The sequence below is a fragment of the Mustelus asterias genome, chromosome 1 (genome assembly GCF_964213995.1).
Source record: "Mustelus asterias chromosome 1, sMusAst1.hap1.1, whole genome shotgun sequence".
Taxonomy (NCBI): domain Eukaryota; kingdom Metazoa; phylum Chordata; class Chondrichthyes; order Carcharhiniformes; family Triakidae; genus Mustelus; species Mustelus asterias.
The window spans coordinates 163,815,702-163,832,148 of NC_135801.1; the positions used below are offsets into that span (position 1 = coordinate 163,815,702).

At 43.0% G+C, this 16,447-nt stretch overlaps 1 protein-coding gene across 4 annotated transcripts in view; it reads left to right on the forward strand.

Moving 5' to 3' along the window:
* The window catches only part of setbp1 (SET binding protein 1), a 328,180-nt gene that overhangs the window by 234,524 nt on the left and 77,209 nt on the right, over positions 1 to 16,447 (forward strand). For all 4 annotated transcript variants that reach the window (XM_078222155.1, XM_078222166.1, XM_078222176.1 and 1 more), the window contains one exon: positions 1,726 to 5,269. In XM_078222155.1, the coding sequence (XP_078078281.1) occupies positions 1,726 to 5,269 (3,544 nt within the window). The remainder of the gene's footprint in view (positions 1 to 1,725; positions 5,270 to 16,447) is intronic.

Consider the following 16,447-nt stretch of genomic DNA (forward strand, 5'->3'; position numbering starts at 1 on the left):
GCAGACCAGGCCAGTCGCTGATGTTATTAATTTTTTTTAAAACGAATTCGCTGACGGAAGGCTCTGAACATCTGACTGCTTTCAATATGGCTCCACATGGAGAGCATGTTGTAATTAACCCAGAAGAACAATCAGCAGTGTATGTTGTTTTAAGCTTTAAATTTATTAATATATGCAAATGAATAGAGCAATGGGTTCAGATGTTTGAGAATCGCAGCAGGAAGCAATTATAGACGCGCTAACCAGCAGCTTATCTCAATACATGCGGCCTCTTAATAAAGGATTTTGCCTGAGAAATAAACTGCTCAGATGGAAGTGTGGCTGATTCACAAAGTATACCGTTAAAACAAAAATCTCAAGCGTTTCATTGGGTTCAGATATGATCCATTATTTGACACTGGTGTTCTGCTGTAACTGCATCTTATTCTTGGGCACCAAGTCACTCTGGTTTCTGCTTTCTCCAGTTAAAACCAATGCACGACTTGATCTGTGTAAAACGCAAGCCAAAGATCCTTTGTTGATCTTGAGGGTAAGACAATTGCCTGATATGGTACTGAGGTGTTCAGGTTAAATCATGTCCCACATTTGCACTGTCGCTCTGTTGTGTAAGTTGATCTACCAATAACATTGGGTCAGGAGAAACAAAAACAGCCTGAGAACATGATCACTGTCTAATGACCCTTGCGGATATTTGGTACGAATGAGATTGGACTCAACTTAGGCGACATCTAAAATTAAAAAGCCTGCCGTCTTATATAGTTTAACTTTACCATTACCACAAAGAGAGATATAGCAGATCAGAAAGAAGGTGGTTGAGTGCAGGTAGCACTTCACCAATGTGCACCTGTATGAGTCAACACATTCAGGAAAGAAAATAAATTGGGGGCTAAAATACGAGTAACTTAATCCTAACCATTAGTGATGTTAGTATGAGGGAAAGACAGGAATATGTCATTACCTGGCCTCGTGACAAGTAACAATGGGGTTCCTCTCCACAATAATGCTTAATGGTCTGGAATTCTGTTTGATATTTGAAAATCATGTTGTGCCAATCTGACTTTCATGTGCTGGGTAGTTCTACCAATGATATGGCTGAGGTGTGTACAATGCAGCAACATTAGGGCCGAGGGTTTGCACTCGATTAGCCTGTTTTCTTTAGTGCAAGTCCCCTGATATTGACATAACTGCTGCCAAATATCGTGGAACTTTAAGTGCAAATTGCACTCAGTTCAAATCAGGTTTCTGTGCGCTTTGTGCTCACTGAGAAGCAAAAACTGATCACCATCCCCCAAGGACGAGTTTCTGCCAGTGAGGCTCATTTGCAAGCCTTCAAGGCGGCTCCAAGATGAAGGTTGTGAAAGATATTTTTTAAAACGAAGGGATTGACTTCCCAAATCTGACTAGGAAATAGCTTGGTAAATTTTTAAAAATCACTTTGAGTAATTTAGGCCAGGGGTCTCCGCCAGTGGGATTCACTTGGCCTGCCAGCGATGCTCCCGCCGCCACGGGTTTCCCAGCAACATGGGGTGGCTTCAATGGGAGTTCCCATTGGCAGTGACAGGACCAGAAGATACCACCACCGGCAAACCGTGTGCTGCCTCCCTGTTGATGTCTGAACCTCGTAACTAGAATTGTGTTCACTCTGGGTGTGGTGTTATTGTTCTATGTAATTCATCACTGGAAAAGGTCAAGTTTACTAAAGGCTTTTTTTTATCCTTTTTACAGGGCGCATCAAGGTCTCACAACCAACCTGAGGTGCGATTCAGTGAAGTTCCCTCAAGACTGCAACCTGACTTTGGTTCTGGCAGTGTGAAACCAAAGTACCAGGAGAGAATTAACCAGATTCAGCACGAATGGTCTGCAACTTCTGGAGTCTCCCCTACTTTCCAGAGTAATGCAACAGATGTTGATGCCAGAAGGGAAGTAGCAAGCACTGCTAACACAAATTCCATTTCCGATCAGTTCTGTGACTTTGCAAAATCACAGTTGAACCGGCCTGTTCCTGGCTGTACTTGGAATCAGTTTATAAATGGGAATGCTGGACTGGCCATTGGCAATACTAACCGGCTGGTGACGACTAAATTGTCCCAGTCCACTGGTCACCCAGAAACTACAGCTATACCAACAAAATCAAAGGACAAATGCAAAGAGTTTTCAGAGCCCATGGAACAGACACATGGGAGTGGAGCAGGAAAATCCTGCAGGAGAGATACCAAGTGCTCTAAAAACCAGGTAGCGGACAACTCGGCAGAGTGGGATAAAAATGGTCAAAAGGGAACAGAGTTAGAACTTCGCGGGATTGCAAAAGGAAGGAAAGACATTTTAGCAGGTCATGGTGCGAACTCGGAGCCACCATCAAGAGCATCTCCTAGCAGGCCCAACACAATGAGCAGCCAGGAAAAGGATTCAAGTTCCGTAATGATCAGAATCCCAATACAACCACAGGCTGCAGTGTCTACTGGTACCAGAACAAGAAAGGGGCAGCTATCAAAAGCAATCATAGATAAAACCATACATTCAGAACCAGCATGTGCTGAATCAAATGTGAAAAGTGCTGTTAGTAGCAACTTTCCCAGTGCTGGAGATGTTGTAAGCCAGGTTAGCAGCAAGGTCATCAAGCAGCAAAGCAGAAGTATGCAGAAGGAACTTGGTCAACTCAACCTCGCGGTCGGGAGAGCTGGTGAATTGGCTGATCTGTCAAATAACGGCAATAGAGTTCGGAAACCAACAGCAATATTGGCATCACCTGTTTTCGTAGATCCCACCAAAAGCAGAAGAGGCTCCACAGAAATGAAGCATTCAAAGCATTCAACTAAAAACAGCACCATTTCTGCCAAATGCAAAACCTTAAGTCTTCTGAAAGAAAATAGTGTTGCACAGCAAGAAAATACAGTTGTGGAGCCTCCTTCTGCCTATCCTATAACTCCAGCTAGTCCACTGTATTCTAACACGGATAGTCTTACAGTTATTACTCCCATGAAGAAGAAACGGGGAAGACCAAAGAAACAACCTTTACTTACTGTTGAGACGATACACGAAGGAACTGCCACCAGCCCAGTTAGCCCCATTTGTTGCGAGTCTCCCAATGGTAGTAAGAAAAAGAAGAAAAGAAAAAGCCCCGGTAAACTGATACCAATGGATTCCGTCACCTTAGAGCCTAAAGACACACCGCTTCCCAAAAAGGATAGAAAAATAAATGTTCTGGATAAGAAAACAATCAGAACTATCAATAAAATGAAAACCATGAAACGGAAGAATATTTTAAATCAAATTCTGTCCTGTTCTAATAACACAGCGCTAAAAAAGAAAGTACAGTCCTCCAGTGCTATATCAACAATCTCATCTGTGCTCGAGACCAAGTTAGGGAAACAGATCAATGTTAGCAAGAGAGGGACTATTTATATTGGCAAGAAACGAGGAAGAAAACCAAAAGCCATGGTACAGCTGCAGCAAAACGGAAACAAAGGTGCTGAGAAGTATTCGAAGCCAATTTCTACCCATTCAGAAAATCCGACTGTGCCTTTTGGTTCACAGCTGATTGGAACAGTGTCACCAAACACTGCCCAACCATCACTTTCCCAGGTAATGGGGCCTGCCGGAAACCTCAGCCCTGTCAGCAGTGAGACCAACTTATCTGAGTCAAAGGCAATGCCAAACCTTCAGCCAATTAGTGCACTTCCTATAAAAAACCCAAAAAGCTTGCATGCAAGCACTTGGAAGTTGTCTCCACCAAGGCTTCTGGCAAACTCTCCCTCTCATTTATCTGAGGCAGCTTCCTTGAAGGAGATTACACTGTCACCTATCAGTGAGTCTCACAGCGAGGAAACGATACCCAGTGATAGTGGAATTGGAACAGACAACAACAGCACTTCTGATCAAGCAGAAAAGAGTACGGAATCACGCCGCAAATACTCCTTTGACTTTTGCACACTTGATCCCTCAGAAGGTGCAGCTGTGGATCCTGGTACAAAAGGAAAGCACAGTCACAGACAGAAACATCTGCTTATAGATGATTATCGTATTCATGAAAATATGAAGAAACAGAAGCATAGACGGAAGAGAAAAAGCCTGCAGATGCAGAGCAGGGATGACCTGCAGTTCATAGCTGATCTGGAAGAACTAATTGCAAAGTTCCAGGTATTTCGCATTTCTCACAGAAGCTACTCTTTTTATGCTGAAAACCCATATCCCAGTATTTTTAGGGTCAACTTTGATCATTACTACCCTGTGCCATACATTCATTATGATCCATTACACTATCTTCGCCGGACCGCTGATCTTAAGTCTAAGAAAAGGCGTGGTAGACCTCCTAAAGCCCAAGAGACTATGACAAAGGTGCCTTTCTTACAGGGTTTTGGGTACCCACTACCCAGCGGGAGTTACTATGCACCCTATGGCATGCCTTATACATCAATGCCTATTGCTACAGGCATGATGAACCTTGGGTATTATGGGCAATATTCAGCTCCTTTTTACTTGTCTCATGCACTTGGGTCATCAACTCCCTTCATGAGGCCTACGATGCCTCCACCCCAGTACCATGCCAGCTCCCACTTAAAAATGCCAACTACTGCCAAACACAAGGTAAAACATGCCATGCATTTGCAGCCTTCTCTCGGGATGGATTTAAATACCGTACAGCCTTCCTTAACGTCACAAAGAGGTGGTGGCACTGGAATGCCCAGCAGCCGAATCCACAAACGCAAACACAAGCACAAACATAAACATCGAGATGACCGGCTGATTGGGTCACGGGAAGATCTGGGTGAGCTCTTTGGGTGTAAATCTGATTTTGCTAAAGCTTTAGTACATCAGAAACTAGAAGGCTGCGACAAAGACCTTACACTGAGCGCTGACAAAGGAAAACCGAAGGAAAAACTGAGACAGCAGTATGTTGAACCGATGTACACAGGGCAAAAGACATCAAAGAACATCTTTGACATAGACACCTCATCAAAATTAGCCTTCTCTGACTTGCCGCAATGGACAAGGACTACAGAAAAAAATGATTCGGTCAGCGAGTCAATCAATGCCTGCGTAAGAAGGTTCACCAGCACTGAGACCCGTACAAGGCGGGAGACCTCCATGGACCTGTATGGGGATCTGCAGTCTGCAAGCAACATGATTGAAAAGCGGGAAAGTGAATTAGGTGGGAGTAGAAAAAGGCACTTTGAGGGTTTTGGATCATATCGAGAGAAGAATGGACCTGTGCTAAGGACTAACAGGAAAGACTGGGGGCAAAATCCATATACTACCCCTGCAGCACCAGGTAAATATATGATTTTTAAAAATATGTCATATTTCCAAAGTGCGTAAATAGCATCCTTTAGATCTTTACTATGATTTTGATTAGACCTCTGTTACTCTCCAACCTGATTACCCAACGGCAGTCTCAGGTTCAGAATTATGCTGTTTTTCAACTCATTGTGTTAATCAGGACTTCCTCTGGCTTTTAAATTAAATTATTCTTTAAGAGTGGAATTCTAAAATTGTTAATAAAATTGCTACCCTATTATGGTGGCTAATTTCAATAATGTGATGCACGATGGTGTGGATCACTTTTGTTTTGATTTGCATCTCATTTAAAGACATTGTAAATAATGAGTTTATAATGGCATGTGGTGGACTTGGAGCAGATGTATAGTAAGTTACCAGCATGTGGTATTTGAGAAGTGATTTTTTTAAACCACTGTTCCTAGCTTGGCAAAGGAATACGGCCCTCATAGCCCTGCTTTTCCAAACACCCCTCAGTGTTTTAAATTTACCTTCATGTCAAACTTGAATGAATTCATGTCAAATTAAAATTGAATTCCAAGTGCAGGTCAGTGGGACTAGGCATAAAATGGTTCGGCACAGACAAGAAGGGCCAAAAGGCCTGTTTCTGAGCTGTAATTTTCTATGGTTTCCTATGGTTGAGAGGTTGGCATTTGTGATAAGTTCCTTGTGGGGAAATTTTGATTTGTGGTCTTGTTTTTTCTTCTTTGTATATCTCTTGTATGCGAATCACAAAAAATTAGAGAGCAGACGTAACTAATAATTAGGAGGGTAATTGGATTGTTGGCCTTTATTGCAAAGCGGATGGAGCACAAAAGTAAGGAAATCTTGCTACAACTGTACAGGACATTAGTGAGACAACATATAGAGTTACCTTACTTAAAGAGGGACATACTTGCATTGGAAGCTCTTCAGAGAAAGTACTGAGGGATGAGGGGTTTGTCTTATTGTGATGATGGTGGTGCAATTGACATGGATTATTTTTGTGTTAAAAAATTCAGTTGTAAGCTACAGGTATGTCAGGAGGGAATGCAACTCAGATGCTGGGAGAACAGGATAATTACTCACTTTAGCCTTGCAAGCAGTTATGTTAAGTAGAGTTAATGGACTTGTGTTTATTTAAGTTCCCCAGGGGTTTCTGATTCGAGTGATTGACAGGCCATGTGATTTTTTTATTTGATCATGGGATGTGGGCATCGCTGGCTGTTTGAGTATTTATTGCCCCTCCCTAATTACCCTTGAATTGAATGGCTTGCTTGGCCATTTCCGGGGGCATTTAAGAGTCAACCACGTTGTTGTGGGTCTGGAATCGCACGTAGGCCAGTTCCCTAAATGACACTAGTGAACCAGATGGGTTTTTAATGACAATTGACTGGTTTCATGGTCATCATTAGATTCTTAATTCCAGATTTGTATTTTCATTGAATTCAAATTTCGCCATCTGCCATGTTGGGATTCGAACCCGGGTCCCCAAAGCTTTACCCTGGGCCTCTGGATTACTCGCCCAGTGCCAGTATCACTACACCTTTGCCTCCCCATGTGGTTTATGTGCAGTTCTGGGTCTGTAGCAGAGGAAGACTTTTGCCGAAAGCAGTTTAGTTTGCAGCTGAAGCCTGGTTGAAGTTAGGAGGATTTTGCAGGCTTCTGGAACTCCATCTCTCTTTGAAATTTTCAAGACTGTTAACAAATGTTTAAGCAAGTATGCCTGAGTTTGCTAACTGTATTTATTTAAAAGTAGATTTGACCCAGGTATGAATGGGGCTTAGTTGGAGCTGGAACAGTCATAAAATAAAAAGTAAAGTTGCCTTCTTTCATTTTTAAATATAGTTCAACTGTTAATAGTTGAGCTGCTTCATTTGTTAAAGGTATATTTAAACTGTGTTATTAAATAAAATTCGTTCCACTATGAAAGATCCCATAAGCCGGCTATTCGACCCCCTGAGTCTGCTACACCATTCTGTGAAGTTACTGAATTTCTGAAGAGATCTGGTTTTGAAAACAGAAAATGCTGGAAAAGGTCTGCACCATGGGAAAGTCTGCAAACCATGCAAAGTGTTGTGCTCCATGTCACCTGCTGCTGACCAGAAAGAGTGAACTGAATAGAAAGTGCCGATGATCTCCCATATCCAACAGGGGACAGAAAAGTGTGAGATTGTCCAGATATCTCCAGCTCTAGCTGCTACAGTGTGGTCTTTGCTTTGTTGTGAAGTCAGAATTCCTGCAGCACAGAAGGAGACCATTTGGCCCATTGAGTCTGCACTGATCCCCCTGAAAGAACACTCCACTCAGGCCCAATCCCCCGCCTCATCCCCATAACCCCGTACATTGATCATGGCAAATCCACCTAACCTGCACATCTTTGAAGTGCGGGAGGAATCCGGAGCACCCGGAGGAAACCCAGGCAGACATGGGGAGAACGTGCAAACTCCACACAGACAGTCACCCAAGGCCGTAATCAAACCCGAGCCCCTTGCGCTGTGAGGCAACTAACCACTGTGCCACTTTACATTTGCGACTGCAGACTGTGACAGATTTCTGTGAGAATGAAAGCACAGATGTCTAACATGTTCTGGTTCAGGAGGATGGATGTAGCCTCTTGCTCAAAGCCCTTCCCTCCTCCTCTTCCTCCCTTTTCTTGTAGCTTGCCCTCTGCTCATTCTCACCTTCACCTTGTTTTCCAAAGGGAATGCTACTGTGGTCTGAGAACAAGTGATTTGTGCAGAAACCTTCAAGCCAGGACCATCTCCTCCAGAAATTATCACATCATCCCCTATAGACTTTTCAACTTTAATCAACTAAGCACCAAATGCTTGTACAAGCATAGCAACCACTAGTTAAAATCAATCAACAACTGCTCTGAAAGTAGTGAGGATTCCTTTAAATGACATTGGTTGGGGCGGGTGTCCTTCCTGCTGCTGAGTACATGTTCACTCATGCACGATTGAGAGAGGGCATTAGCTGTAGCCTTAAGCTCCAAAATGACAACACTGATGTCTTATGTCATGCATACTTTGCATACTTGCAGTGAATGCCATCTGCGTGCGTGCTGGCACGCTCAACAATATGGCCAGGACCAGGGTTTGGAATGGATTTTCCAGTGTTGGGGAACTAGTTAAATGTTGTCAAGGGCTCCGGTGATAAGTAAGTCCGGTGATATTATGGGATAGGATCTGGCAGTGGAATTCTTGATGTAAGTTGGATCTCAGGATAGACGAGCTAGTTATGCAAAATGTACAATCTTGTTCGGTTTTATTCTGTTAAAGGTGAATGGGAATATCATTGTAAGATAATTATGGGTGGAATTTTACGGTCCCATCGCAGCCGGGGGCCGGGTGGGGGAGGGCGGGGGGTGTTGTAGAATGGGGCAAGCCATTCAAAAGTCCATTGACTTTGACAGGACCAGAAATTCTGCCCTATGAATTTTTCCCTCATTCTTACAACTCCCAGGTTAATTATTACAAAGAAGTTTTAAATTGAATTTTCAAATCTGTTTACATTTTCACGTGAAAATAATTTATAGCGCTTGAAGTACGAACACATCAGACGCTGCTTGGCCTGGCTTTTCTCGCATTAGGTAGTGACATTTTCCTGTCATAAAATTTTCACTACGGTTTGACATTTGAAAATGAAATCAGCCTGAGTTTGGGAAGCCCATCAAAGTGCAGGAGTGAAATGATGGCAGCTAATAGTTTATGGCCACTTGATGACTATCTTGTGTGATCCCCAGGCAATGAATGTCAGAGTTTGATGGAAAGACAATTGTTATGAAATTGTGAAGGGGCGATGAGCAGTCATTGCTAGTATTTTTTTTTGAGGAGATTAATGTCTTCTATTTTGCCATGGCATTGTCGGCCTGATAGGCAGATAGTCTCACTGACTCCCGTATTAATAAAATATTTGAAACTCTTTTATTCCCATTAATGACTGTCTTTGGTCTAAATTAAAGAATCCTGCCTGTCCTGTATTCATGTCTATGTATCAGTCACCTTGCAATGAACATTTTACAGTCTAAAACACCTCTTCAGCAGGAACTAGGCTCACCAAAAGTCTTATTTTAACTATGGTCCATGGTCAGAATATTACTTTTGCCTTGCAGATTGGCTATGCTAAATTGCCCCTAAGTGTCATTGGGATTAGCAGGGTAAACACGTGGAGTTACGGGGATAGGGCCTGGGTGGGATTGTTGTCGGTGCCACTCAATGAGCTGAATGGCCTCCTTCTTCACTGTAGGGATTCTATGATTCTATCAAAAGCATCAGTTGTGAAATGGGGTATGATGACCTCATGAGGGCTTCCCCATGTCATCGCGCTGCCTTGCAATATTTAGGATGGCGGACGCGCGTGGAAATAGGAAGCATGCCCCCCAACATTTAAAGGGCCAGTTAAGGCCATTGAAACTCCAATTCACCGTGATTTTGAGTGGCCTGTACGCTTTCATGGTTGGTACATGGGCCAAAAAGCCAAATGGCCTTCACATTCTTCAATTATTCTACATCCAGGGCGGGATAACAGGTCCAAAAGATTTTGGAGAGGCTTGGAATTAGGAGTTCTGATGGGAGTTGGTAGTGTGAAGATTACGGAGCATTTCTGAAATACTTTTATTCATTTGCATAATTCTAGGAGGGTAAATCTTTGCACATGCTTTCTATAGACCAGCCCCTTCATTGCTAAAACCTGTGCAAGCATCAGGCCTGAGGTGGGGATTGTCTGATTGGAGAGATCTCCTCAGGAGAGGAGGAGCGGGCAAGAAGGAAGAAGAGGTCCTTCCTTGTCTACTGGACACTTGCCCTCCTCTAAGACCGCTGCCTTTCTGCAATCACTGGACCTGGCTCTACGTTCTTAAGTCACCTCAAATATCTGCTCCTCCACCAGACTTAGGATCAGCAGATTAAGGACGCCAGAACCCATTCGTTCTCATCCTATGCACCCTGATTCCTTTTCTCCTGTAAGGAGAAAAGTTATTTCATTAGTCCCCCTCCACATGCCAGAATATTCCATCCTCCCATCCCACACTAAAGATGCAAGTTCAGGTGCCCATCACTTTGTGGGACTTCACTCTCATGTACATGCCAGCCATTCTGTCTACTCACATGAAGTCTTCAGTAGCACTGGAAGATCTGCCAAATTAAGCTCAGGATTTCACATGAGAGTTCCGAAAAGTCCTGTTACACACAAACACCCCTCTCCATGACTACATGGGGAATCAATACTCACCCTGGCAGAGCACAGACCTGCTTCCTGCACTCCATCCAATACTTCAGACTACATCATGGGTGCTGAGCAGAGTTGTCACCTCTGTCCGTGCCCTCTTATTTAAGTGTGGTGGCTCCTCTTGCCATCTTGTGGCAGCAATATCTCCCCACGTATACTCACAGCCTCCAGTCAAATCCACAGGCAGTCATCCAAAAGCGGGAGGCCCCGCTGACCCCGGCCACTTCCATTCCACCAAGTATGAGTTCCAGGTCCAGATTATTTGATTTGAATTGATTTATTATTGTCGCATGTATTAGTATACAGCAAAAAGTATTGTTTCTTGCATGCTATACAGACAAAGAATACCGTACAAAGAGAAGGAAATGAGAGAGTGCAGAATGTAGTGTTACAGTCATAGCTAGGGTATAGAGAAAGATCAACTTAATGCAAGGTAGGTCCATTCAAAAGTAAGTTGGCAGCAGGGAAGAAGCTGTTCTTGAGTCGGTTGGTACGTGATCTCAGACTTTTGTATCTTTTCCCTGATGGAAGAAGGTGTAAGAGAGTATGTCCGGGGTGAATCAGGTCCTTAATTATGCTGGCTGCTTTGCAGAGGCAGCGGGAAGTATAGACAGTCAATGGATGGGAGGCTGGTTTGCGTGATGGATTGGGCTACATTCACGACCTTCTGTAGTTTTTTGCGGTCTTGGGCAGAGCAGGAGCCATACCAAGCTGTGATACAACCAGAAAGAATGCTTTCAGAATGCAGCCAGAAAGAATGAAGGCGATATATTCCAGCTACGCTTCACAGTACTGGATATCAACACAGTAGTCTGTCCCTTGGAAAATCCCAACACCTCCCTGCAGCAGATCCAGAACAATGATCAGTCTTCAGGAAGTTCCTTCTAAACCCCTCGACCCTCTAACACATCCAAATTTATCCTGGCTCCCGCCCTGTTCCTGGTGCCTCCCCGTTGTGAACAGGGTTTCTCACTGAATGCACCACTTGCCATCGGGGAAACCCGCAAAAGGGGTGCAGCATCAACGGGACCAAACAAACCCGCCGGCATGAACGGCCAGAAAATTCAGGCCCATATGTTTGACTGGAAAATAGCTTCATAAAGAAAAAGCTTGTGTTGATATTGTGTTATGTGGTGTCTTTATTTCCCCAGAAGATCCCAAAACATTTTGTAACCATTCTGTTAATTTTGGCATGTAATCGTACTTGCATATTTTTCAGCAGTTAATTGAAAGCAGGCTGACACAGCTTTCTTTCTATGATCAAAGGGAATGGAATAATGGTTTATATCTGAGAGTAGAAGACCTTCGAAAAAAATAATTTGGCCTTTCTCCTGGTGCCTGTATTGGCACCCTCAATGCTTAATGCACACTGAGTTATACAGGTCAGCAAAAACCAGTATTCAATTCCAAATCTGTGCCGAGTAAGTTAGTCTCAGCCAGGGTGATTATATCATTGATTTTCGCACCCCTAACTGAGGAAGGTAAAAGTCAGCCAAGGTTTTCAGTCCTCTTCACTATTCAGTGACCCCTGTGGAAAGTGCATGTGTGGATGTTAAATGGGGGCATAATTTGATTTGACTTCAATACTCCCCAAAGTAAATACATTCCTGTCGTTCCCTAGCCATGCATGTCAAGATTTACTGAATAGCACACACACACTGGAGAGTGATTAGTATAGAACTTTCCTGCAGCATGACTTAAGGAAAGGAAGATCAAATAATAAAGGAAGGAGAAACTAAATTTAAAAAAGTACCAGGTATTCATGAAAGTCACCCCTGAGTTCTATTCAGAGTCCCATTAAACCATTGTATAAATTAAATCTTTGTGATCGGCTGTGACTTAAGATCCAGACATAATTTCACCGAATTTGGTAGCAATCCATTAGTTAAAATGTTGTTGGTGTATTTTTTGTATTGACATAACCAGTTCGCAGGATATTGTGGCTTTTATTCTAGTTCAATATGTTAGAGGGAGCCCTTTATTGACTTTTTCAAATGTAGAACTATCTGATACAGTATCAGATAGAAGATGATAAATCTTTATATATTTCTTCACTCAGATTAACCTGATATACTGAGAGGTACACGGTATGCATCACAATATCAAAAGATGTTGCTGTCATTAGAGATGCTATCTGGAATATAAATAATATAGATATGTCAGAAGATTGTAATCTAATTGTAATCTAAACAGAGGACAGTAATCTAATCTCAGGGTTCAACTGACAAGCAAACCCCAAGCTTTGTCCTCGCACCTTATGATGTCATGTGAACAATTGGAGCAGATGCCTACATTGTGATTCAACAGATATTCTGCCTGTAATTACATTTATTTTCCAGAAATTGATTGTAAGCTCTACTCCCAAAGTTATAACCCCCAATTACAGAATATTGCTGCTTTGCACTTTCCTCCCTTAACCTTCCCTCAAATATGCTTTTCATCGCTTTCCGGATTGAATGGATGGAATTTTCCAGCCCCGCCTGCCGGTGGGATTTTCCGTTCCTGCCAAAGGCAATGGACTTTTATAAGACTCTCCACATTTTACAGCCCTGCCCCCGCCACAACCGAGCCATTCCACTGCATGTGTTGAAATTAAATGCACCATCTATGTTCAATTCTTTCCTTTGTGGATACGGCAGGTGTCAGCCCCCTACTATACTCCTTATACACCCTATGACTGTGTGGCCAAATTCCCTCCAATTCGATTTTCAAGTTTGCTGACGACACCACTGTAGTGGGTCAGATCTCAAACAATGACGTGACAGAGTACAGGAATGAGATAGAGAATCTGGTGAACTGGTGCGGCAACAATAGTCTCTCCCTCAATGTCAACAAAACGAAGGAGATTGTCATTGACTTCAGGAAGCATAAAGGAGAACATGCCCCTGTCTACATCAATGGGGATGAAGTAGAAACGGTTGAGAGCTTCAGGTTTTTAGGTGTCCAGAACACCAACAACCTATCCTGGTCCCCCCCATGCCAACACTATAGTTAAGAAAGCCCACCAACGCCTCTACTTGCTCAGAAGACTAAGGAAATTTGGCATGTCAGCTACGATTCTCACCAACTTTTACAGATGCACCATAGAAAGCATTCTTTCTGGGTGAATCACAGCTTGGTATGGCTCCTGCTCTGCCCAAGACCACAAGAAACTACGAAAGGTCGTGTATGTAGCCCAATCCATCACGCAAACCAGCCTCCCATCCATTGACTTTGTCTACACTTCCTACTGCCTTAGCAAAGCAGCCAGCATAATTAAGGAACCCATGCACCCCGGACATTCTCTATTCCACCTTCTTCTTTCAGGAAAAAGATACAAAAGTCTGAGGTCACGTACCAACCGACTCAAGAACAGCTTCTTCCCTGCTGCTGTCAGACTTTTGAATGGACTTACCTTGCATTAAGTTGATCTTTCTCTACACCCTAGCTATCACTACATTCTGCACTCTCTCCTTTCCTTCCCTATGAATGGTATGCTTTGCCTGTATAGCGTGCAAGAAACAATACTTTTCACTGTATGTTAATACATGTGACAATAATAAGTCAAATCAAATCAGATCAAATCAAATCAAAAAAACACAATTGAGAGCCAGGCTGAATATGGAAGCTTCAGGGGGAGGTAAAACAAAAGCAAGTAAGCGAAGCAGAGAGGAAGTGTGACAAGAGACTGGAAACTAACACAAAAGAGAATCCTAAAATCTTCTATATGCATAAAAATAATAAAATGGTGGTAAAAGGAGGAGTAGGCTCAATTACGGACCCAAGAGGGAGTTTTACGGATGGGGCAGAAGACATAGCTGAGGTTCTAAATTAATACTTTGCATCAGTCTTTAGCAACAAAGAAGATGCTACCCAGGCCTCAGTGAAAGAAAAGGAAATTCTGTCACTTGCAGGGGGTAAGCAGGAGGTCACTCAAATTGATAAGGAAATGATAGTGGATAGGCTGTCAGTACTTGAAGTTGACTAGGCACTCGACTGATGAGATGCACCAAGGATACTGAGAAAAGTGAGAGTGGAAATTGCAGAGACACTGACCATAATTCTTAGACTCCGTGATCGTGCCAAAGGACTGGAGAATTGTAAATGTCATATCCTTGGTCAAAAAAGGATGCAAGGATAAACCCAACAACTATAGACCAGTCAGTTTAATTTCAGTGGTGGGGAAGCCTCTAGACACTATAATTCAGGGTAGAATTATTAGTCACCTGGACAAATATAGGGTAAATAAAGGAGAGCCAGCATGAGTTCCTTAAGGGAAAAATACATTTCACAAAATGGCTGGAGATTTTGAAAAGGTAACAGAAAGGGTTGATGAGGGCAATGCTGCGGATGTGTTGTACTTGGACTTTCAAAAGGCATTTGATAGAATGCTGCACAATAGACCTGTGAGAAAAGTTGTAGCTCATGGAATATGAGGGACGGTAACATGGATGCAAAATTGGCTGAATGTCAGGAAACACAGTGTAGTGGTTAATAGATGCTTTTCAAGATGGAGGGAGGTTCGTAATGGAGTTCCCCAGAGGTCAGTGTTGGGACAAAAGCTTTACCTGATGTATATTAATGATTTAGACATTGTTGCACAGGAACCAATTCCAAAATGTGAAAATTATACAAAACCTGGAAGCATTGTAAGTTTGAGAAAGGTAATATAGAACCTCAAAAGGTGACAGATGAAGTTCAATGCAGAGAAATGTGAAATAATACATTTTGTGAGGAAGAAAATGGACATACAGTATAAAATAAAGGGTACAACTCTAACGGGGGTGCAGGAGCAGAGGAACCTGGGTATATATGTGCATAAGTCATTAAAAATGGCAGGACTTGTTGAGAGAGCAGTTAATAAAGCATACAGTATCCCAGGCTTTGTTCATAGTTCTACAGAGTACAAGAGCACAAGCGCACAAGAGGTTTATCAGAATGGTTCCAGGGTTGAGATTCAGTTATGAAGATAGATTGGAGAAGTGACAATTTTGGTATTTGACTAATAACCTCTCAATGTTGCCATGAATTACAACCTTGTTCCTTTTCCAGGTGTGCCAAAGTGGTTTCCAAACAAAAAGCTTTACAGCAATCAAATCTTCAGAAAATTACTTGTATGTAAATGTGACATATTTTTGGGATCAATGCTGCCCAGATGAATGAAACAAAAAATGCAACACAGAAACAGGCCATTTGGCCTAATCAACCCACACTGGCGTTGATGCCTCCCATTCTTCCTGATCAGCTCTATCAGCATATTCTTCTACTCCCTCATGTGTTTATCTAGCCTCCCTTCAATGCGTCTATATTATTTCCTTCACCTATTCCCTGCTATAGGGAGTTCCACATCCTCACCATTCGCTGGGCAAAATCGTTACTTCTGAATTCCCTTTATGATTTTTTTTAGTGACTAGTATTGATGACCTCTAGTTTTGCTCTTCTCCACAGGTGGAACTCATAAGATCCATAAGAACTGGAGCAGGAGTAGGCAACTTAGCCCCTCGAGCCTGCTCCGCCATTTAATATGATCATGGCTGATCTCATGGATGTTGCTTGGATTGAGTTGCATGCCTTATGAGGATAGGCTGAGGGAGCTCGGTCTTTTCTCCTTTGGGAGACGTAAGATGAGAGGAGACCTAATAGAGGTGTATAAGATGTTGAGAGGCATAGATCGGGTGGACTCTCAGAGGCTTTTTCCCAGGGTGGAAATGGCTGCTACAAGAGGACACAGGTTTAAGGTGCCGGGGGGAAGGTACAGGGGAAATGTTAGGGGGAAGTTTTTCACACAGAGGGTGGTAGGCGAGTGGAATCGGCTGCCGTCAGTGGTGGTGGAGGCAAACTCAATAGGGTCTTTTAAGAGACTCCTGGATGAGTACATGGGACTTAATAGGATGGAGGGTTATAGGTAGGCCTAAAAGGTAGGGATATGTTCGGCACAACTTGTGGGGCCGAAGGGCCTGTTTTGTGCTGTAGTTTTTCTATG